Raw genomic sequence first — 23,313 nt, forward strand, 5'->3', positions numbered from 1 at the left:
GGGAGAGGGGAGAGAAAAGAGTGAGAGAGAGAGAAAAGAGTGAGAGAGAAAGAGGATGCCACACCAAAACTATCTTTTAAACAACAGCTTTTAATCACACTGCCAATCAGAAATGATACTATTCTTGAAATGACCACAGAATACAAGTCTAGAAAGGCATTGTAAACTTGTCAGTCCACTGCATTTAAACATCCCACTACCTTGGGTGACCATGCAGAGTTTTTGTTTTTTGATACTAGGACTGAACCCAGGGGTGCTTTACCACTGAGCTACATCCAGAACCCTTTTTATTTTTTAAAAAAATGTTTTTTAGTTATAGGTGAACACCATATCTTCATTTTATGTGGTACATAGGATCAAACCCAGTGCCTCAGACATGCTAGGCGCACGCTATGCCTCTAAGCCACAATCCCAGCTCCCCTTTTTGAGATAGTGTCTCACTAAGTTGCAAAGGGCCTCCCTAAATTGCTGTGGCTGGCCTCAAACTTGTGATCCTCCTGCCTCAGCCTCCTTAATTGCTGGGATTACAGGCATGTGCCACCATGACCCAGCTTAGCTTTTATATATCCTGGATACCATCCCCTTGTTAAATATATATTTTGAAAATATTAACTTTTAGATTGTGGCTTGTCTATTATTTATTTACCCATGTCTTCTGATAAGCAGAGGCCTTTACTACTACTTCCCCTCTACATACACACTTTTTGTACCAGGTATTAAATCCAGGGTCACTCAACTAATGAGCCACATCCCTAGCCCATCCCCCGCTTTTTTGAAACTGGGTCTCACTAAGTTACCCAGGGTCTTACTATGTTGCTGAGGCTTGTGATCCTCCTGCCTCAGCCTCTGGAGCCACTGGGATTACAGGCATGTGATACAGCACCCAGCTACCTTTGTTTCTTCTTCTTTTTCTTTCTTTTTTTTTAGTAGATGGATGCAATACCTTTATTTTATTTTTGTGGTGCTGAGGATCGAACCCAATGCCTCACACGTGCTAGGCAAGGACTCTACTAACTAAGCTACCGCCCCAGCCCACATTTACTTCTTAAAGCTCTGTAGTTTTAGTTTTTACATTTAGGTTTTAGATCCATCTTCAATAATTGTTAGCGCTTAGTATGAAAGAAGGCCTCGTGTTCACATTTGTCCATGTGAGTACCCATTCGTTTATTACTGCATCACTATTTCAAAAAAATCTTTTCTGTCCCATTATTCTGCTTTGGCAATGCTACTGAAAAATCACACAGACCCCATAATAACTGGTATACTTCTGGGCTTTATTTTGTTGACATCTTAGTGGATATCTTAGTCTGGATAATTCAGTAGCATATTGCTTAATTACTGTAGCTTTCTACTAAATCTTGTAGTTAGTTAACATAAATCTTCCCCCTCCCCCTTTTGTGTTTTTATTAGTAGGATTGAACTCAGGAGCACTCAACCACTGAGCCACATCCCCAGCCCTTTGTTGTATTTTATTTAGACATAGAGTCTCACTGAGTTGCACAGGGCCTTGCTAAATTGCTGAGGCTGGTTTTGAACTCTTGATCCTCCTGCCTCAGCCTCCTGAGCTGCTGGGATTACAGGCATGTGCCTCTGCTCCCAGCCCTACTTTGCTCTTTGCTTCTTTAGCTGATTTGGGTATCCTAGGTTCTTTGTATATCCAAACAAATTTTAGAAAAAGCTTAATTCCTACAAAAAGAAAATCCTATTGGGATTATAACTAGGGTTGCATTTAAGTCTTCAGATCACTTTGGAAAGAACTGACATTTTAAGAATACTCTTTGAATCCATGAACATGACATACCTATGCACTTGCTGAGGCTTTAAATTTTTTCTAAGCCCTGGTTAGTAGTTTCCAGTATCAAGATTTCACATATCTTTTGTGAAAATTTATTTCTAAGTATGTCAAGTTTGTAAATGTCATGTTTTTCATTTTATTTTTTAAAACTATGTATATATACAACATCCATATTTAAGATATATTTACTCAAGTCAGTTTTGAAGAATACATATTAAGACACAAAACACACCCATTATTCCAAAATGCTTCGTTAGGTCCTTCACAATTACATCTTCTTCCCAGAGGTAACCATTGACTGGATTTTTATCAACATAGATAGAAGTTAGTCAAATGGAATTCTACACTATGTATTTTTGAGATCTTGGCACATTAATAAGAGTCACCTATGTTGCTGCCATGTATCATTAGATCATTCTTTTTCTGTTGCTGTTATTGTTGAATAGCATTCATTTTATGAAAATGAGAGATTATTTATCCATTCTGTTAATAAACACCTGGGTTTCTTTCCAATTTTAAAATAAGATGCATAAAGTTGCTATGAATATTGTTGATAAAGGTTTTTGTGCACAATGTTATCATTTCTCTTGGATAAACACTCAGAAGCAAAACTGCTAAGTCATGAAGCAGAACTGTCATCAGTTCTCTAAAGTCATTGTGCCATTTTACAGACCCACTAGAAATGTAAAAGAATAATTCAGGTTGATCCATATCTTTGCCAACATTTGATGTTTCTAGTCTTAAAATTTAGTTATTCTGGTGGGTGTGTAGTGATATGCCATTATAGTTTTAATTTATATGTGCTGATGCTGATGTTTTCACAAGATGATTGGCTATTTGTATTTTTTTTTTGTGTGTGTGTGTGTGTGTGTGTGAAATATCTGCTCAAGTGTTTTACCTATTTTTAAAAAAATTGAGTCGCTTATCTTTTTATATTGAGTTGTCAGGGACCATCATATATTCTACATACAAGATCTGTTAGAAGATTGCAAATATTGTATCTTAGTTGGTGAATTTTCATTTTCTCCTTTACTTAAAGATATAGGTTCAGGCTATATTGTCCAGGTTGGCCTTGAACTCCTAGGCACAAGTAGTAGCTTGGTTTCAGTCTCCCAAGAAGCTTATATGTTATAGATGTGCAGTACCACACACACTCCCCGCTTCATGTTCTTCACGGTGTTTCATAAGTACAAATTTTAAATTTTTATTAAGTTAAATTCATCAATGTTCCTTTCATGTTTCATGCTTTCTGTCTTTTTAAAGAAATACTTGTTTAAACCAAGGTGATGAAGATATTTATCTGGTTCCCTCCCAGTAGCTTTGTTATTCTAGGATTCAAAGTAAGTTTATGATCCATTTCAAATTTATGTTTTATATGGTATAAGGTAAGAAATAATTTTCCCTTTTTTTCCCCCCATACATGCTCCAGTACCATATGTTACAGAGATTTTTCTTTTACCATTGAATTGCTGTGGTGCTCTTATCAAACATTATCTGCCATATATATGTGGGTTCCTTTCTGGATTTCTGAGTTTGTTCCTTGGGCTGCTTATTAATCTTTATATAAATATCACACCATCTTTGTTTTGGTTAATACTGCTTTGTGGTAAACCATGAAGTCAGGTGAGGTAAATCCATTGTTTAAAATGAACTTTTAAATAATCTTGTCAATATTTAGATTTAAGTGATGGTTTTTAGATTTTCTTTATTTTATCACAGGAGTGCTTAATATTTTCATTGTTGAAGCCTTAAAATTTGGGAGAGGGGTGCTGGGGAATTGAATTCAGGGCTGCTTTACCACTGAGTTATATACTCAGGCCTTTTTATTTTTCATTTTGAGATAGGGTCTTATTAACTTGCTTAGGGCCTTGGTAGGTTGCTGATGCTGGCCTAGAACTTGTGATGCTCCTGCGTCAGTGTTCCAAATTGCTAGGATTACAGGCATGCACCACTATGCTTGGCTAAAATCTTTTGTTAAAATTATCCATGAGTACTGATGCCCACTGATACTACCAATGAACAACATTGTTTTGTTAATCTCATTTTCTAGCCATTCACTCATTGCCAATGTATAGAAACACAATATATATTTTGAGACAGTTTTCACTTTATCACCCTGGTTGGCCTTGAACACATAATCCTCCCACCTCAGCCTCTTAGGTAGCTGGAATTATAAGAACACACACTGCACCCATATAATTTTTTAATCGATTTTGTATCTGTGGTAGACCAAAAAGTACTTGTGAGTCCTAGAAATTTTCTTGATGATTCTTTAGGACTTCCTATACATATAAACATTATCAGCTTAACTTATTCCCTTTCAATTGTTATGTCCTTTTCTTCTCACCTTCTTACACTAGCCAGGATATGAAGTGAAGATGGGGACACCAGAATGATTGCTTTCATTTGGTATTATGGGAAAAGCCTTTAGTCTTTCATCAATAAGTATGCTATTAGCCATAGGTTTTATATGCATGTCTTTTATCAAATGGTGGAAGCAGCCTTCTATTACTCTGTTGTAAGATTTTTATCCCGAGTAGTCAACTTTGTCAAATAATTTTTCCGTACCAATGGAAATATTCATACTGATTTTCTCCTTGAACCTGTTAATAGGATGAACTCCATAGATTGATTTAAACCAAACTTTCATTTCTGGTACAAACCATATGGGTATATAGTTCACCTCAAAAAATAAGCTGAGCTGCTCTTCCTCCTCTCTTCTATTTTCTAAAAAAGTTTATGTAAGATCAGTAGTAGTATTGTTACTTTTTTCTCCATTAAGAATTTAAAAAATAATTCACTGGTGAAACTATGTGACCTGCAAGCTTTCTTTTTAGGAAGGTTTTTGAGAGAAATTCATTTTCATTAATACTGATTCATCTATTCAGATTTTATCTTGTCTCTTTCAGTAAATACTTTTCAAGGAATTTGTCTATTTCATGAGGTTTGTTAAATTTACTGAATTGTTACTAATATTTCCTTATTCTCTTCTTACTGTATACATCAAGTATATTCTTTTACCCCAGATATTGTTTGTATTCTCTTTTCCCTCTCTGTGTTAAGTGGTCTAAGATTTATTAATTTCATTTTTTCAAATAAATAATTTTAGGCTTAGTTTGGGCCTTTGTTTTTTTTCTATTAATAATAGAAAATAATAATAAAAGATTTCTGCTCTTATTTCAGTACTTCCTTCTACTACTTTGTGCTTTTCCAGTTTCTTAGGGAAGAATCTGAGGTCATTCACTTTTCTAAATAAGCATTTAAAGTTATACTTTTTCCTCTAGGCACTGCTTCAGCTGTACTAAAAAAAATTTGTTAGGTCATATTTTCATTATCATTCAGTTTGAAATACTTTCTAAATTCCCTTGTGATTTCTCTTTTTTTTTGGGGGGGGAAGGGAGCACCAGGGATTGAACCTAAGGGAGCTTAACCACTGAGCCACATCCCCAGCTCTTTAAATTTTTGATACAGGGCCTCACTAAGTTGCTTAGGGTCTGGCTAAGTTGCTAAGGCTAGCTTGGAACTTGCAATCCTCCTGCCTCAGCCTCCAGAGCCACTGTGTTTGGCCCACTGTGTGTGTGTGTGTGTGTGTGTGTGTGTTTGTTTTAAATGATGGGTTATTTAGATACGTGTTGCTTAATTTTCAAATATTTGGTATTTTTCTAGATACCTTATTGACAATAATTTTATGGACCACCATATGGGTCAAAACTGTTGAATGTAACATGTGCCCGTGAAAGAAAAATATTATTCAGTTGTTGATCATTTACTTAATTCTAGGTCTTTACTAAGGTTTTTGCCTAGTATACTGTCAATTGCTGTGAAAGAGGTATTCAAATCTTCAAATATGATTATGAATATTTATTTCTCTCTTTAATTCTATCAAATGTTCCTTTATTTATTTTGAAGTTTTTTTGATAGGTATTTACACATTTATCATTTTTGTTTTCCTGATGTATTATTGACTCATTATAAGATAATGGAAGAAAAGAGAAAGAAGCAAATGATACGTACGAGTAAATTTTCAAATAACAGAGTTAGCTAAATTTTAAATTTGTCATTTTCTCAACGTTATACTGTATTAACTCAGATAAAACTTTCAACTTTCTGAAGAAAAACCAGACCCTGCCATCTTCTAGGTTAAGAAAATTTTCAAACTACTTGAAAAAATACTTGAAAACCTTTGTAATGACAAAAGGATTTTTCACTTAACCTATATAGCAGTTTTAAAAGTAAATACCTATTTTTAGTAAAGATGATGGGTTCTAAGTTCTGTGCTGAATCCATTAAAAAAAAATTCAATTGTAGAATAATCTATCAATGTTTCCGGTAACACTGCTACACCAGTTTCCTTTTAATGGCCCATCAGTTATAAGACTGACGTGAAGGTAATATGAGGAGACTCATTTAGCAACATATTATTACATCATCTTAACATGAAGTAAGGCCCATCAGGCATTATTAAATTAGCCTGAATTTTGCAGTACGTCAGCTGCATTTATGTACATTAATAGCAGAGTTAATGCTTCTTGGGGGATTTTGTTGAAGAAAAATGGCTTCAAGGTGGTATGTGGATATAATTTTATAGTCACTAATTTATATTTCCTTGAATTTTTGTCACTTGTGAACAGAAAAGACAAAATGGCAGCCAATTAAGTGTGTTTTTTTCCTTCTCTGATCCATAATAACGAATACTGTTTGGAATACAGGTTTTCTTTGAATGGAAGTAATATACTTTTTTTTTTTTCCTGAGTCTTCAATTTCCTGAGCTTACTTACTCAGGCCCCAAGTCAGCTGGTGTCATCTATCAAAATTTCTGCCAGCAATTGCAGCAGTCACAGCTAAGTAACAATAATAAATAGCTAAGCCATTGTTTCTTTCACAGTGATGAATTCTTTTTCTTATTTTAAGAGCCCTCCTGTCCTCACTGGTGCTGTCTGTCCTTGCTGCAGTACAGTCTTCTCTCTGCTCTGCTGAATTTTGGGGCTTCTTCTCTGGGTCATGCTTGCTTCTTTCAATTTTTCAAAAAATGAATCATTCTTGACTATCTTTAAATCTTGTATAAAGCAATATGTATTGTTATTGCCCATCATACACTCCAATAACCTTATTCTAATCTCCATAGGCCTGCTGGTCTCTAAAATGTTTATAAATAGTTCTCAAAGAGTAATTTTATGGTTTCTTTTGTTTTTATATCCCATATATCCTTAGATTTGGAATATACAGAAAAGCTGGGTTTCTCAATTCATAAAACCCAGGCCATGTGAATTAGAATTTCTGGGAATACTTGATAAACGTATGAATTCCCAACCTCTCCTCAACCAAATAAATTAAAATGGAAGGAGTTATGAGTATAGACTTGGAATTTTGTGTTTTGCTGCAGTTTAGTCATATCATAGCTAAAAACCTCATACATGGGTTTAGGTTTACTATTTACTGTTATTAGAGTGGTATGTACCTAGGCTTAAAATAATTTTTTTTTTAAATATGAGAATTAAATCTGGTGTAGGTGCATATCAACCTTGGCAAAAACTATTAAGATTCACCTTAGCAAAACAGGAAAATTATGTAAGTAGAGGTTACCATTAATTTTAATTAATAGTAATACCGTTGTTAAGAGGGGAGAAATGTGAGAACTCATTAATAAAAGCATTAACTATGATTAACTAGCTATGGTATCAAAATGCTTACAATAGTTTCTTTCCTTAAGTTTAACAGTGATACTGACATCAGACCAGTGGCTCTCAAACTTACAGATATCTTGGAAATAATATTAGGCACTTATCAGACATTTTAGTATGTGAGATGTCTGAAGAGAAATATGAATTTCTCTTCATAAGCACACTAACTTAACCTTCCTAGACCCACAATGTATATAGAAGCAGAAATTGCTGATCATATTTTTCATATGACAGAATCAAACAGAGACAGGATTTAAATCTAGTCCTACTGATTCTGAATCTTACATTCCTTTTTTTCTTACTATATTCAACTTATATTTACTTATGTTCTATTATATCATTAGGAAATGAGACTAGCAATCTCATATACGTGATAAGTAATAAATAAAAACTATAAGGACAAGATTCAATATTAACTGACCAAACTGCTACCATAGATCTAAGATTTTGGTGAAAAAAATTTTAAGGCCTTGAAGCAGGCTAGGAGACAAGTCTACTTGATGATATTTATAATGGCAGTTTGCAGAGCACTTCAAAACTATAGAACTCTTTGTAGTTATTTTTTACCATTTATTGTTAAAATGATGTAAATTAGATTTTAAAATTTTGGTTTGCTTTCAACCTATTCATAGAAGATCAGTGATGATTAAGTGACGTGCAAAATTCTGATGAGAGTGATGTAGCTAAGATTAAAAATAAGAATCAAAGTGCAAACCAACTCATTAAAAAATTCAAATTTAGACTATAAAATCAAAAAATAATTTGTAGCCTAAAACAGTGAGTTCTCCTACCAATTATAAACAGAAATATGACAAACACTGATCCACATTTAATCTGGCTCAGAAGAGAGGACATCATGCTTCTTATCAATAGATACTGGTAAAATTACATAGAAAAAAACAGTAAGTCTAACTCGGTACTGTCATTCTTCAAAAAACAAGTTCAACTGCTGCTTTTCTCCTGACCCACTGTGATTTGAATAGGTACTTACATTTTTTGGTCTTCTATAACTTTTGCTTTGCTTTTTTTTGTGGTGCTGGAGATTAAACCAAGGTCCTTGTGCATGCCTGCCTAGCATTCTAGCTTTGTGTTACCCCAGCCCTTTCTATAAGTTTAAAAAAATTTTGTTTTGTTTTGTAGCTGTAGATGGACAGAATGCCTTTATTTGTTTATTTTTATGTGGTATTAAGGATCAAACCTCCAGTACCCTTTGTGTAACCTGTAATTTCATGAGTGGTTTGCTGGTAAATGATTAACAACTGGTTAAAAACAAAAATGAAACAACAACAACAAAAAAAAACCAAACCAACCCCAATCCTCAATTTGTAGTTTTTTTTTTTTTTTTTAATTTCCACAGTGTTAAATACTTTCATGATATTCTATTTTAAGATATCAATGTGATATGAGGCTGGGGTTGTGGTAGAGCACTAGCCTAGCATGTGTGAGGCACTGGGTTCAATTCTCAGCACCACATATAAGTAAATGAATAAAATAAAGGCCCATCAACATCTACAAAATATTTTAAAAAGTGATATCAATCACCTTGCAATATTCCTATAAATATGATGAAAGTTTGGGTTTTGTGAGTTGGTAAGAGCTGATAAGGTATAACACTGGTTATAACAGAAAGATATATATTTTAAATAACTCTAATGAAATAATGTATTAACAAATACATGGAAAAGAAGGTAACAATTATTAGCACCATGAAAAAAAAAGGTGTTTTTTTTTTGTTGTTGGTATTGGGCATTGAACCCAAGGGCACTTAACCTCTGAGTTACACTCCCAACCAGCCTGTTTTTGTTGTTGTTGTTGTTGTTTTAGAGACAGAGTCTTGCTAAATTGCTGAGGTTGGCTTTGAACTTGCAATCCTCCTGCCTCAGCTACTGTAATCCCAAGAGGGTGGGATTATAGGTGTACACCATCATACCTGGAAAAGCCCTGAGATACCACAATAAAGAATCTGAAAGCCAAAATGGCTACTAAGTACTAATAGGCAAGTAGTGTATACAGTGTGGATACACTGAACAAAGGGATAATTTGGATGGTAGGTTGGACAAAATAATATTCTTATCACACTACTCAGAATAGTATGTAATTAAAAAGTTGTGAATTGCTTATTTCTGGAATTTTCAGATTGAAGCTGACTGTAGGCAACTGAAGTCACAGATAGCAAGACCATGGATACAGGGGGAATATTGTAGTCAAAAAATTACTTATTTCAGAACACACCTTTCCATTGAGTTTGCCAGGAATGGGAAAGACAAGATGATCTTCAGTTTTTATAATACATTATTTTATAATAGGAAGACATATCATAAAAAAGAATCTTACATAAAACTCCCTTAAAGATAATGATACAATTATGAGATATGTATCAAATGGAGTATTATTCATATAACAGTTAAGAATAGCTCATATGCTCATGTCTAAAATCCAAGTAGGTCTCACAAGAAGAATGCAGATGGATATAAACAATATATTCTTTTTTTTTTTTCATTGTAAGGAAAGTGGTTTTATTACCTGGGTTAATATGAAAAAAAAATCTGAAACTAAACTAAGAATGCTTATGAAAATGTTCTAAGTATAAATATATTCCTGTAATGGAAAGAGATAAATTTTTATCCTTAGAAGGTCTTTAAATAGGAAAGTTCTCAGCAAACAATATATGCTGCCTCTCCTTTTTATTGTTTTTGGCTTGATTCTGAGGGAATCTGCAGGTGAATTTAAAGTTCAGGATTCTCAGTGAAAAGATAGGGGGAAAAACACAGAGAAAATGGCCATTAGCAGAAATGCAACATGTGATGAATGTAGAGAAGCTAAAACAAAGTTTCTAAGTCAAAGATGGAAACCTAAAAAATTGGTGACATACAGCACAGAAATGAAAATACTTCTAATGTTAACTGTGTGTTTGACATTATAGATATTCAAGCTATTGAGATTAATCATATATGCTTCATATTACATACCGGCAATTTTGTTTTTCTATGGGGAATTATTAAAAACCACCTTCAGAAATAATAGACATTTTACTTTACTTACTAGTAGTGGGGATTGAACCTCAGAGTGCTTTACCACTGAGTATATCCCCTGACCTCTACCCTTTTAAAATTTTTATTATTGAGACAGGGTCTATCTAAGTCACTGAGGCTGGCCTCAAACTAATGATCCTCCTCCTGCCTCAGGCTCCTGCGTCACTGGGATTACAGGTACACACCACCGTGCCTAGCTTTGATAAGCATTTTAGAAATGGGTAGAACTTTGGCTATTTTGTTTGTAGTTAAAATGGAAGTGGATTATGAAAACTGTTGATGATAAAGCCAGTCTGTTGGAATTGGGGAAGGGAGGGAGCAAGAGTAAAGAAAATATATTTAACTGCTAAAACACCACCACATGTAGTAAAAATTTAAATGAAGAAATAATGGTGAAATAATGTAGATAAATTCCTAACTTCTCTATTATTAAGAAAGCCTTTGCTTAGGTGTGTAAAACTTATCTCATTTTTTTTTTTTTTTAATTCACTAAACTTACTTGACAGCCTGGTAATCCGGTGTCTCTGCTGTACAGGGAAAATGAGCCTCTCTCTGATGTTTTCCCTATAAAATGAAGAAAATAACTTTATATAAATAATCTTCACTCATTGACAATTAATTCGACTTCTAGACTATTTATGGTAGGTATATTTAAGGGTCTGAAAGTAGAAAGACCAAATTAGAAACATGAGAATAAAATACAATAAGTAAAAATCATTTTGTTTCAGTTAGATTATTTCTTGACATAAAATAGCATGTAAATACTTTATTTTCAATGTATAATACTGAAAATACACTCTAAAGAATGAACAAGAATAGACATCTAAATAGGCACCACTGAGAATGATATTTTCCCATATTTGCTTCAAATGGAAACATTCTCCTCTAAGAAATTAAAATGGTACATATACAACTTAATCTACACCCCAAGGTAGTCATTGTCATAAAGTTAGTATGATCTTCACGTATACTTTGCACTTTGAAATAAATATTCACACACTTAAATGATATGCATTACTGTTTGAGTTTAATATGCTTAAACAGAGGGATTACATGATATTAACCCTTTTAAAACTTACATGTGATATTATGATTTTGAGATATATGTAGATCAAAGAAAATAATTCATTCATTTTTACTGCTATAAAATGTCTCATTATACAAATAAATATCATTCCCCTACTAAGAGACAGTTTACTTTTTTTGTTATCATGAACAATGTTGAAACAAATATCCTTGCACATGTCTTATATATGAGAGCTTTTCCAGGACAGACACAGAGAAGTAGAAACTGCAGATTAAAGGATGCACATTTTCAGCTTTACAGATATTTCATTACTATTCTCTGAAGTCACTGTGTCAATTTATATTTGTTGCAGCAATGTAAAAGAGTTCATGTTGGGACAATATTCACAGTTCAAACATCAGATGGCCAAGTGTTAAGAAAATGTTCAACATTTCTAGCAACTACAGAAATGCAAATTAAAACTACACTGAGACTTCATCTTACTCCATTCAGAATGGCAATAATCAAGAATAAAAGATGTTAGGAAAGGTACACTCATATATTGCTGGTGGGACTGCAAATTGGTGCAACCACTCTGTAAAGCAGTATGGAGATTCCTCAAAGAAACTGGAGTGGAAGTACCATTTGACCCAGTTATCCCATTCCTCAGTTTATACCCAAAGGACTCAAGATCAGCATACTACAGAGACACAGCCACATCAACTTTTTTTTTCCCTAAATATATATGGTTGTTGATGGACCTTTATTTTATTTTATTTATTTATATGTGATGCTGGGAATTAAACCCAGTGCCTCACACATGCCAGGCAAGTGCTGACTGAGTCACAACCCCAGCACCACATCAATAAAACAAACACTAAATGTTCTCTCTGATATATGGATGCTAACACCCAACAAAGGGTGGAGGGTAGGAATAGAAGTTCAGTAGATTAGACAAAGGGGAATGAAGGGAAGGAATAGGAAAAACAGTGGAATGAATCTGACATAACTTTCCTATGTATGTATATGAATACACCACAGTGAGTCTCCACCATATGTACAACCAGACTGAGATCCTAATTAGACTAAGATACACTCCATGTTTGTATAAATGTCTAAATATACTCTATTGTCATGTATAACTAAAAAGGACAAATACTCCCCCCCCAAAAAAAAAAGAAGGAATAGAAACAGTGCTGAAAATTGACTGCAGTGTCCCCACTCATTTGTTTATAACACATTAGAGTTGACGTAGGTTCAGGAAAGTACATTTACAAACATGATTTAGTTTTAAATAGTTCCTCACAAATAGACATATCGCTTTAAAAAAGATTTCTGCAAAGAGGTCAAAACTAGATGATGATACCAAAAATGGAGGCAAAAATAAGTAATGACAAGTTGACTTTTTTCTCCATTCCAAGGTAAAAACAATTATCATGTAATTAATTCTGCCAAGAAGTTGTCTAAAATATTTAAAGTTATTGAACTTCACCAAAATTGTCTACTACACATTGAGTTATTAGCTTCTGATTGTATAAAAATATTGTTTGTTAATTTAAAAACACTACACAAGGACAGGATACTTAAAATTGTTTTTTGATACGTTGCATAATAAACAATCTTTGAGGTCTCATATACTGCTGGTGGGACTGCAAACTGGTGCAGCCAATATAAAAAGCAGTACGGAGATTCCTTGGAAAACTGGGAATCGAACCACCATTTAAACCAGCTATCCCACTCCTTGGTTTATACCCAAAGGACTTAAAAACAGCATACTACAGTGATGTAGCCAGATCAATACTTATAGCAGCACAATTCACAATACCTAAATAGTGGAACCAACCTAGGTACCCTTCAGTAGATGAATGGATAAAGAAAATGTGGTATATATACACAACAGAATATTACTCAGCATTAAAAGAGAATAAAATCATGGCATTTTCAGGTAAATGGATAGTGTTGGAGAATATCATGCTAAATTAAGTAAGCTAATCCCAAAAAACCAAATGCCAAATGTTTTCTCTGATATAAGGATGCTGAATCATAATGGGGATGCAGGGGGCAGTGTGGGAGGAACAGATGAACTTTAAATAAGGCAAAGGGGAGGGAGGAAAAGGAAGGGGGCTTGTGGGTAGGAAAGCCAGTGGAATGAGTTAAACATCATTATCCTAAGTATATGTATGAAAACACGAATGGTGTGACTCTACTTTGTGTACAACCAGAGACATGAAAAACTGTGCTCTATTTGTGTAATATGAATTGAATTGCATTCTGCTGTCATATATAACAAATTAGAATAAATTAAATAAAAAAAAATCTTTGAGGTATATGGACCAATATTAGGTTATTTTCATTTAAGTATATATGGTATGCTGGCTAACTATTAAAGAAGTCCTACATTAAATATGACATCTATTAATCCCTTAGATATGCAGAATAATCCTGCAGTTATAAATCTAATCATTACAAAAATACTTTAACAAAGATATCATTTCTGAGCCTGTTAAGAATATTACAGCATGTGTTTTGAGAAAGGCCTCTTGAATATTAGGATGATGCAAATATTTCAGGTAATGCCAACACATAAATATGTAGATTTACAAAAATTATAGTAAACATAGCGTATTTACTTCACAGTTTCCTCATAAAGTTATTATGTCATACAAAGAGAACTTTAATTTATAGTATATATATATATAGGAAACAAACAAAAAATAATCCTTTAGGATATATGTTTTACGAACAAGACCGCTTGTAAGAGTCAAGGTGAAGTTTTGTGGTTTTGAAAACTAGTTTTCTCTAAAATAACCTGTCCTCACAAACCATTAAAATAAGATAGAAATTTAGATATACAGAGAGAACATCAAGGCAGTTCACAATCCTCCCTTGTCCCTCCTGTCCTCCCCTTTCCTACATGGTTCTACTTTCTCTACTCTGCGAGAAAATTTTTTAGCCCATTTGTATTGACTAGTTCTTTCTATGTATACATATAGGTGAAATTCCCTGTGATATATTTATATATGCACTTAATATGGTTCTTTAACAATTAATTCCACATGGTCTCCCCTTTCCCATCCCTTCCGTCTGCCTCTGTATCTCTTTCTATACTAGTGATCTTCCCTATACCTTTATGTTACCCTATCCTTCTCTCCCTTTATTTTATTCTAGTTTCCATCTATGAGAGAAAACATTCAATCTTCGAGTTTCTGAGTCTGGCTTATTTCTGGGCATGATATTCTCCATTTCTATCCATTTACCAGAAAAGGCCATAACTGCATTCTTTATTGCTGAGTAGAATTCCATTGTGTATATGTACCATAATTTCTTAATACATTCATCTGTTGAAGGGCATCTAGGTTGGTACCACAGGTTAGCTATTGTGAATGGAACTGCTATAAACATTGATGTGGCTGTGTCTCTGTAGTATGCTGAATTTAATTCCTTTGGGTATATACCGAGAAGTGGGATAACTGGGTTAAATGATGGTTCCATTCCAGGTTTTCTGAGGAATCTCCATACTGCTTTCCATAGAGGTTGCACCAATTTGCAGTACTACCAGCAACGTATACCTTTCTCCACATTCTTGCCAACATTTATCATTACTTGTATTCATTTTTTAATATATATTTTTTAGTTGTAGATGGACACAATAGCTTTATTTTGTTTATTTATTTTTATGTGGTGCTGAGGATGAAACCCAGTGCTTCACACACACAAGGCAAGCACTCTACCACTGAGCTGCAACCCCAACCCCATTACTTGTATTCTTGATAATAGCAATTCTGACAGGAATGCAATGAAATCTCAGTGCAGTTTTAATTTGTATTTTTGTAATTGCTTTAAACATTTTTTTCATGTTCATTTACCATTTTTTTTTCCTATGAAGTACCTATTCAGCTCCTTTGTCCATTTATTGATTGGGTTATTTGTTTTTCAGTGGTGTTAGGTTTTACAAGTTCTTTTTAAGTTCTTTTTTTTTAAGAGAGAGAATTTTTTTTTAATATTTATTTTTTAGTTTTCGGCGGACACAACATCTTTGTTTGTATGTGGTGCTGAGGATCGAACCCGGGTCGCACGTATGCCAGGAGAGCGCGCTACCGCTTGAGCCACATCCCCAGTCCTCTTTTTAAGTTCTTGATGGACCTTTATTTTATTTATATTTATGCAATGTTCAGAATTTAACCCAATGCCTCATACATACTATGTAAGTGGTCTACAACCCCAGCCTGTTTTATGAGTTCTATATATATATCCTGGAGACTAACACTATATCTGAGGTATAGGTGACAAAAATTTTCTCCCATTCTGTAGACTCTCTCATTATGCTCTGGATTGTCTCCTTTGCTGTGAAGCTTTTTCATTTGATACTATTCCATTTTAGTGTAAGATAACTGTATTTATGTGGGTTTGTCTCTGTGTCTTCTGTTCCTTTGGTCCTCTCGTCTGTTCTGGTGGCAATACTATGCTGTTTTTGTTACTACTCTGTAGCATAATTTGAGGTTTGGTATTGTGATGCTTCGCTTTTCTTGCTAAGGATTGCTTTGGTTATTCTGGGCCTCTTATTTTTCCAAATGAATTTCATGGCTGCTTTTTCTATTTCTATGAAGAATGTCACAGGAATTGCATTACACAGCACTTTTGGAAGTATGGTCATTTTGACAACATTAATTATGCCTAAACAAGAACATGGGAGGTCTCTCTATTTTCTAAAGCCTTCTTCAATTTCTTTCTTTAGTGTTCTGTAGTTTTCATTGCAGAGGTCTTTCACCTCTTTTTTTTAGATTGATTCCCAAGTATTTTATTTTTTTAAGTCTATTGTGAATGGGGTAGTTTTCCTAATTTCTCTTTCAGGTAAATCATCATTGGTGTACAGGAACAATGGATTTATGGGCGTTAATTTCATATCCTGCTACTTTGCAGAATTTGTTTATGAGTTACAGAAGTCTTCTGGTGGAGTTTTTTGGGTCTTCTAAATATAGAATCATGTCGTTGGTAAGCTCTTCTTTTCCTATTTGTATCCCTTTAATTTCTTTCTTTTGCCTACTTGCTCAGGCTGAAATTTCAACGACTATGTTGAGTAGAAGTGGTGAAAGAGGGCATCCCTGTCTTGTTCCAGTTTTTAAGGGGAATGCTCTCAGTTTTTCTCCATTTAGAATGATGTTGGCCTTGGGTTTAAGGCATACAGCATTTTAAATGTTGAGGTATGTTCCTACTACCCCTAGTTTTCTAGTGTTTTGAACATGAAGGGGTTCTGTATTTTTTCTACATCTATTGAGATAATCATCTGATTCTTGTCTTCAAGTCTATTGAGGTGGTGAATTACTTTTATTGATTTCTGTATATTGAACCAACCATCCTGGGAATGAGCCCCACTTAATCATGATGCACTATCTCTTTAATATGTTTTTGTATGTGATTTGCTGGTATTTTATTAAGAATTTCTGCATCTATATTTATCAGGGATATTGGTCTGATGTTTTCCTTCCTTGATGTGTCTTTGTTTAGTTTTGGTATCAGAATGATACTAGCTTCATAGAATGAGTTTGGAAGGGTTCCCTCCTTTTCTATTTCATGGAATAATTTGAGGAGGATTGGCATTAGTTCTTCTTTGAAGGTCTAGTAGAACTCATCTAAGAATTGTCTGTTCCTGGGCTAAAAACCCACATTTGCTGAATGGTAACTTAACATATTTAATAATATGATACAGTAGCAGGCCTATTAATAATAATTTCAAAGCATAATTGATAAAGCCCTGAACTCCAAGTTTAAGAATCTGAACTGTAGTGAGCCAGGCATGGTGGCACACTCCTGTAATCCCAGCATTTTGAGAGGCTGAGGCTGGGGGATCATGAGTTCAAAGCCAGCCCCAGCAAAAAGCAAAAAGCAAGGTGCTAAGCAACTCAGTAAGACCCTGTCTCTAAATAAAATACAAAACAGGGCTGGGAATATGGCTTAATGGTTGAGTGCCCCTGAATTCAATCCCAGGTACCAAAAAAACAAAAACAAAAACAAAAAAAAAAACAAGAAGAATCCCAACTGTAGTAAAATAGCAATATATAATTGGATGATACATGTATATATTTATATGTGTACCAAGCCAGCAGATACATGCATATAAATGTGTCCTTTTTTGGAGGGGGAGTACCAGGGAGATTGATCTCAGGGGCACTCAAACCTCAAAAAAACTTAAGACATCTTTTTCTCTACCAATAATGTTATTCAAGATGCAACTTTCTACTGTTTACCTAAGTTTCAAAAAAAAAAAAAAAAAAAAAAAAAAACCAATGTTAACTCATTAAGTCAAGTATTCAATTCTACAACTATTTCAACAAAATTGACACAGGTGTATTAAAATGGGAGGGAAAGTGCAATTGATGGGTTATATGTTTAACATGTGGTTTATATGTATACATGGAAAAATATATAAGTATTCTAGTCATTCATCTATTTTTTCAAATAAATTGAAATATAAAACCACAATATTTATTTCAAAAGTAATCATGAGTGGTACATTTGTTGCTAATTTTTTTTTTTAAACAGTGCTAGGAATTGGGGCCTTGTACATGCGAGGCAAGCACTCTACCAATTGAGCTATATCTCCAGCCCTCAATCTAAATTTTAATACGTGTCTCACATCTGGGATGATGGAATTTTACAGATTAATATCAACCTATAAAGAACTCTTCATAGGATAATTCTGTCTACATTCTTTTGGCATAGGACACAATTAGCAGTCAAATTGAAGCTAGGGAGTAGACGAGCACAACTCCCTTTTCTAATCTAATCCTCCCTTTTCTAATCTAAACACAACTATTGACAATGGACTGGATAGAATAATTTGAGTTTCATTTATGGGCTAGTCACTCTACTAGATGGTGGGGTTATGAGACAAATAAGACACAAAAGCCTTTGCCCTCATTGTACACTAGCTAATAGAAAACATTATGGCCTACTGAAAGACCAAGTTTTACAAGTACTAATACATTAGATATCTAGGTCTTCTTAGTAAAATAGTACATATAATTTTCAAAAACCCCATAAAAGGCCAGGAGCAGTGGTGCAGACCTGTAATCCCAGTGGCTGGGAGGATGAGACAGGAGGATTATGAGTTCAAAGTGAGCCCCAACAACTTAGTGAGGCTCTAAGGAACTTAGCAAGACTTTGTCTAAATAAAATATAAAAATGGGCTGGGATGTGGCTCAGTAGTTAAGTGCCCTTGGGTTCAATACCTGGTACCAAACAAATACCATAAAAGTAGAGTGGTTCTACAATCCACTCCTTGCTGATCAGTTTCACTCTTCCTTAAAGTGCAAATTTAGACCATAGCAGCTGTCTGCAGCAAGGTCAGCCATCTTGAGTTCTGGATCCAGAATGTTCTGTGGAAGTGGGGGAGGGGGTGTCAGAGAAATAGAAAGGGAACTATCTGAGGCTACTACAATTCACTGAGGTCCAATAAACCAAGAAGGAAGTCCCATTCTCACTTGAATGCAGGAATATGCAGCTTCTGATTTCACACTAAGAGAAGAAACCAACTACCATTTCACAGAAGTATCTTTGGAGTAGGTGGCTAGGTGAGAACAACATAATGTTTTAGGTCAGTGATTTTCCAATGAAGGAGGTCTGGAAGATAAGCTGTACTTCTGCTCAACACACAGTTTTAGAACTGTCAAAGTGGTTTTCATTTAGACCCAGATCATGCTGTTCTACAGTTTTAAGAACAACCAGGCTCAAGAATAAAAGGGAAATGCACTAACTGGCACAATTTGATGTAACACCTGAGAACTGTAAAGCCACATCTGGACTCTTCCTTTGCCAGACAAGGAAAATCCATAAAGTACTGGGAGTTCCTAGTGTGGTGAGAACCAAATATTCATGGATTCCTATTCTTTGTTGTATAGAAAAACAGTTCACTGATTTTTTTTTTTTTTAAAGCAATTAAATGGCTTAGCTGGCATTAAGAAAAATAAGGGGTGGGGGGTTAGAAGAATAATGACTCAAAATAGGACTTCTGAGGCTATCTAGTCCAACTGTCACCCAAAATAGTATTCCTTTGAACATAAAGAGTTGCACAGAGAGGGATTTGAAAACCATCTCAGTAACAAAATACCCTAGGATGTTTTTCCTAGAGAAGAGATGATCTGAGAAAGTGTGGTCTTTGTACTTTGTAAGACTTGCAGAGTGGTCATGCCAAGGAGGAATCAGAGTATAGTGCCTGGTCCCAGTGAAGAGATCTAGTAGCAAAGGATAAAAGTAAATAAATGCATTATTTTAGTTTATTGTAAGAACTCATAGAAAACACTATCTGTGCAGAAAATAAGTAACGTTTAAGCTGCTCTTATTAGCAAGGAACTATATGGAAGTATTGTTTTTTTGTGTGAATGTTTTATTAATGGAGTGGAAGACTGAATAGATATTTTTAGCAGCCAAGCTACTAGTCATAGTGAATTCGTTGAGTGTTTGGACATATTACGTTGAAATGGCTGTTCAGATCTTTTGCCCATGTTTTTCTAATGAATTGTCTATTGTTTACTTATGTGTAGGAGTTTTACATACACTTTGTATACAAGACTGCATCAGTCAGTTTGCATTACTACAATGAAATACTCAAGGCAGCTAACTTATAAAAAGAAAAGTTTTAAGCACATGGCATCTCCATCTGCTCAGTTTTGGTGAGTTCTCCCACCACGTCAGCTGTATCACAACATGGTAGAGTTAAGTGCATGTACGTGGAAGAGCTTGTATCACTGAAACAGGAAGTAACAGGACAGAGAGAGACTGGGGTCCAAAGTCCTTTCCAAGGACATGTCTCAATGAATGACACAGGACCTCAAACCTTCAAACACAATGGAACTTTGAGGGAAACAGATTATATTCAAATCATAGTAGAGACCTTTATTAGATCTGTGAATATTTTTTGTAGATTGCTACTTACTCTTTTAACGGGGTCTCTTGATAATCAAAACTTCTGTATTTTAATGTAGGCCAATTTGTCCATTTTCTCCCATATGGTAAATGTGCACTGTTCAAGAAATCTCTTCCTCTTCCAAAACTATAAATCTATTTTTCTATGTTTTCTTTCAAAAGCTTTCCTGTATTACATTTCACATTAAAATCTGAATTTGTTTTTTTGTTGTATGTTATTAGGGGAGGTCAAAGTAACTTCTTCCATAGGGACAGTCAACTAACTTTAGAATTACTTATTGTCTACATCTGAAAAGTAGCACAATCTACTTATTATGGTTTCTCTCTTGTGAATAAACAAGAGAGGAACAAGTATAGGAGCAGACAGACCAATTAGAAGACTCTGGAAATTGTCTAAATAAAAGCAAACAGTGACTTTAATTGTTCAAATCCACTGAGGTAATACCACTAAATCCCATTTCATTAATGAGTAGAAATAATTTTCCCAAGGTTACAGAATTAGTGAATAGCATAAAAAACACAGAGCTATTTCCCACCAAATAACCCATCCCCTCTTCCTTTCTTGTGTTGGGGCTTGAACCCAGGGCCTTTACCATATGTTATGCATGTGTTTTACCAGTGAGCCAAAACCAAATTCTTAACAGCATATCACACTGCACCATTTTCCATATTGGATCCCAACCACATAGGTAGACATTTAGTGGAGTCCAGCTATAGCATTTGGATCCTTCTCTATTTAGCACTCAAAGCAACCTCTACCTATCAACTGATTTGGCACTGGACACGAAACCCAGTTCTGCTGACAAGATGGATGGATGACAAAGTCAACCAAAAATGATTGTCAGCAAAACCCAAATAACTCAAAGATTTGTTTTAGATAAAATTATAATATGGTCATTTATGCTAGTTGCACTCACTATTCTTTTCCTTTTTCACAAGGACTTATAATGATTTTACTCTTGCTAAGTACTTTAAAAAAATATTTGTTCCAACCTAATGTTTCTAGGCTTCAGTTTTCTAACCTTTAAGGATGAAATAAGGGCTGGGGTTGTAACTCAGTTGTACAGTGTTTGCCAAGCACCTGTGAGGCACTGGGTTAGATCCTCAGCACCACATAAAAACAAATAAAGGTTAAAAACAAGTAAGTTGGACAAGATCAGAGGTTGCCTCATGACATCCAGAGAAGTTGTTTCATGTGTGAAAATTTGTTTTGTGTATATAATCTTAGAATAAAACAAAACAAAACAATTAGGGCTGTGGGTGAAGTTCAATGATAGACTGCTTGCCTAGCACACACAAGGCCCTGAATTCAATTGTTAGAACTATGAAAAAACAAAACAAAACAAAGTTGCTATGGCAGCCATGGAGTGTTATTGACTGAGGGTCCCAGCAGATGTGCCAAAAAAATCCATAGTTCCATTTGCACCAAGGTCCACTTTCACCTGGTGCTGACAGAGTATGGTGGGGAGACTAAAGTAGATTCTGTCCTGGGAGACAGGTATTCCTTTGTTGGTTCAGTAATTTCCTGCTTTAAAGTTCCTTAGACTACACAGCAGTAGAAGTCACTTTTATCTTCTCTCCTTTACTCTTGGTCTTGAGATTGCTGCATGCATGGTGGCAGAAAGTAGCATTTGCTGACTAACTAGTACATGGACGACACTGTAAAAGTTATTTATTCACACTTCAAGGTACAATGTCTAATTGTATTCTTCCTACTAGAAATCCTGCTAATAGGAAGAAGTGATTGAAGAAGCTGATAGAAACTGTGAGATATGATGGAAAATTTTCTAGATCTTAGTCTATGGACTGGAGAAGTAGCACTCTTATGGTGTGGGCTCTTTTTCTACTAACTGATAATAATGTACTGATGTTGAAAGAGACAGAAATAAAGATATGGACAATGTAGCCTGCTAAGCATTTAATTCTGTAGCAATTCAGTGTATACCTGAAAATTTCCTGAAAACTGAAGTTGACTAATTATTATGACCACCCAGGAAATAATTGTTGATTTCATGAGTAAGAGCACAAATTAAACTGAATGGTTTCTATATTGGTATGAAACCCAATGTTATTTCTCTGTTCATTTCCGTAAGTATACTGATTTGCATACATAAATTTGAAAACCACCATGTGCTATAATTTAAGTGGTCAACATGAGATTGTTTGTCCTTAAAAAGATGAAAGCTTAACTAAAAAAAAAAAATTTTTTCTAGATGTTTCAAAAGTTACCTAGATCAACATTACTATGTTCAAAATGAGATATTCCAATGTATACATCATATTTTTCCATTATTGCTTTTTCAGAGAAAACATACGAAATCCTTACATAACCAAATCTAAATATTTGGACACAAATCTAAAATAGATGACACTATCTTGAGCAGACTATCCCCACCACGGGATGTTTTTGAAAACTCACTGGTTGCCTAATCTTTTCACGCATGAAGAAGCTGTTTCTCTTCTTTTATGGGTGAACCCCCTATCAAAAATTCAACACAATCTGAATTATATTAACCATTTTGAGAAACACAGAATGCTGTATTTTGAAGTGGGCAAATATGCAATGCCACTTGGTAAAACACAGAAGAGATCTGGGAACTCTGATTATTGGCTTCACTGTTTGGCTCTTGCTTCTTTCTCCCAAAGTGAACTGGGCAAGTTGCAAGTCACTTAGCATCAATGGCCCCACTTGGTCTTTTAGGAAACTCAATTCGATAATATGTACCTCACACAGTTTAATTAATGTTTGTAAGTACTTGGAAATTCTGTCTGAAAGAATGTAGGCTAATGCTAACTATCACTAGAGAATTATAGACCTTATTTTTTATAGCAATCTGCTCAAACTTACAGAAAAAAGAAGGAAAAAAAAAGAGGGAA

General features: G+C 34.6%; 1 protein-coding gene across 11 annotated transcripts in view; it reads right to left on the reverse strand.

The window, feature by feature from the left end:
- Positions 1-23,313, reverse strand: part of Tcf12 (transcription factor 12) — a 339,696-nt gene that overhangs the window by 99,194 nt on the left and 217,189 nt on the right. For all 11 annotated transcript variants that reach the window (XM_048793154.1, XM_048793153.1, XM_048793152.1 and 8 more), the window contains one exon: positions 11,008-11,072. In XM_048793154.1, the coding sequence (XP_048649111.1) occupies positions 11,008-11,072 (65 nt within the window). The remainder of the gene's footprint in view (positions 1-11,007; positions 11,073-23,313) is intronic.

This window comes from Marmota marmota, unplaced genomic scaffold, assembly GCF_001458135.2.
Source record: "Marmota marmota marmota unplaced genomic scaffold, marMar, whole genome shotgun sequence".
Lineage (NCBI taxonomy): Eukaryota > Metazoa > Chordata > Mammalia > Rodentia > Sciuridae > Marmota > Marmota marmota.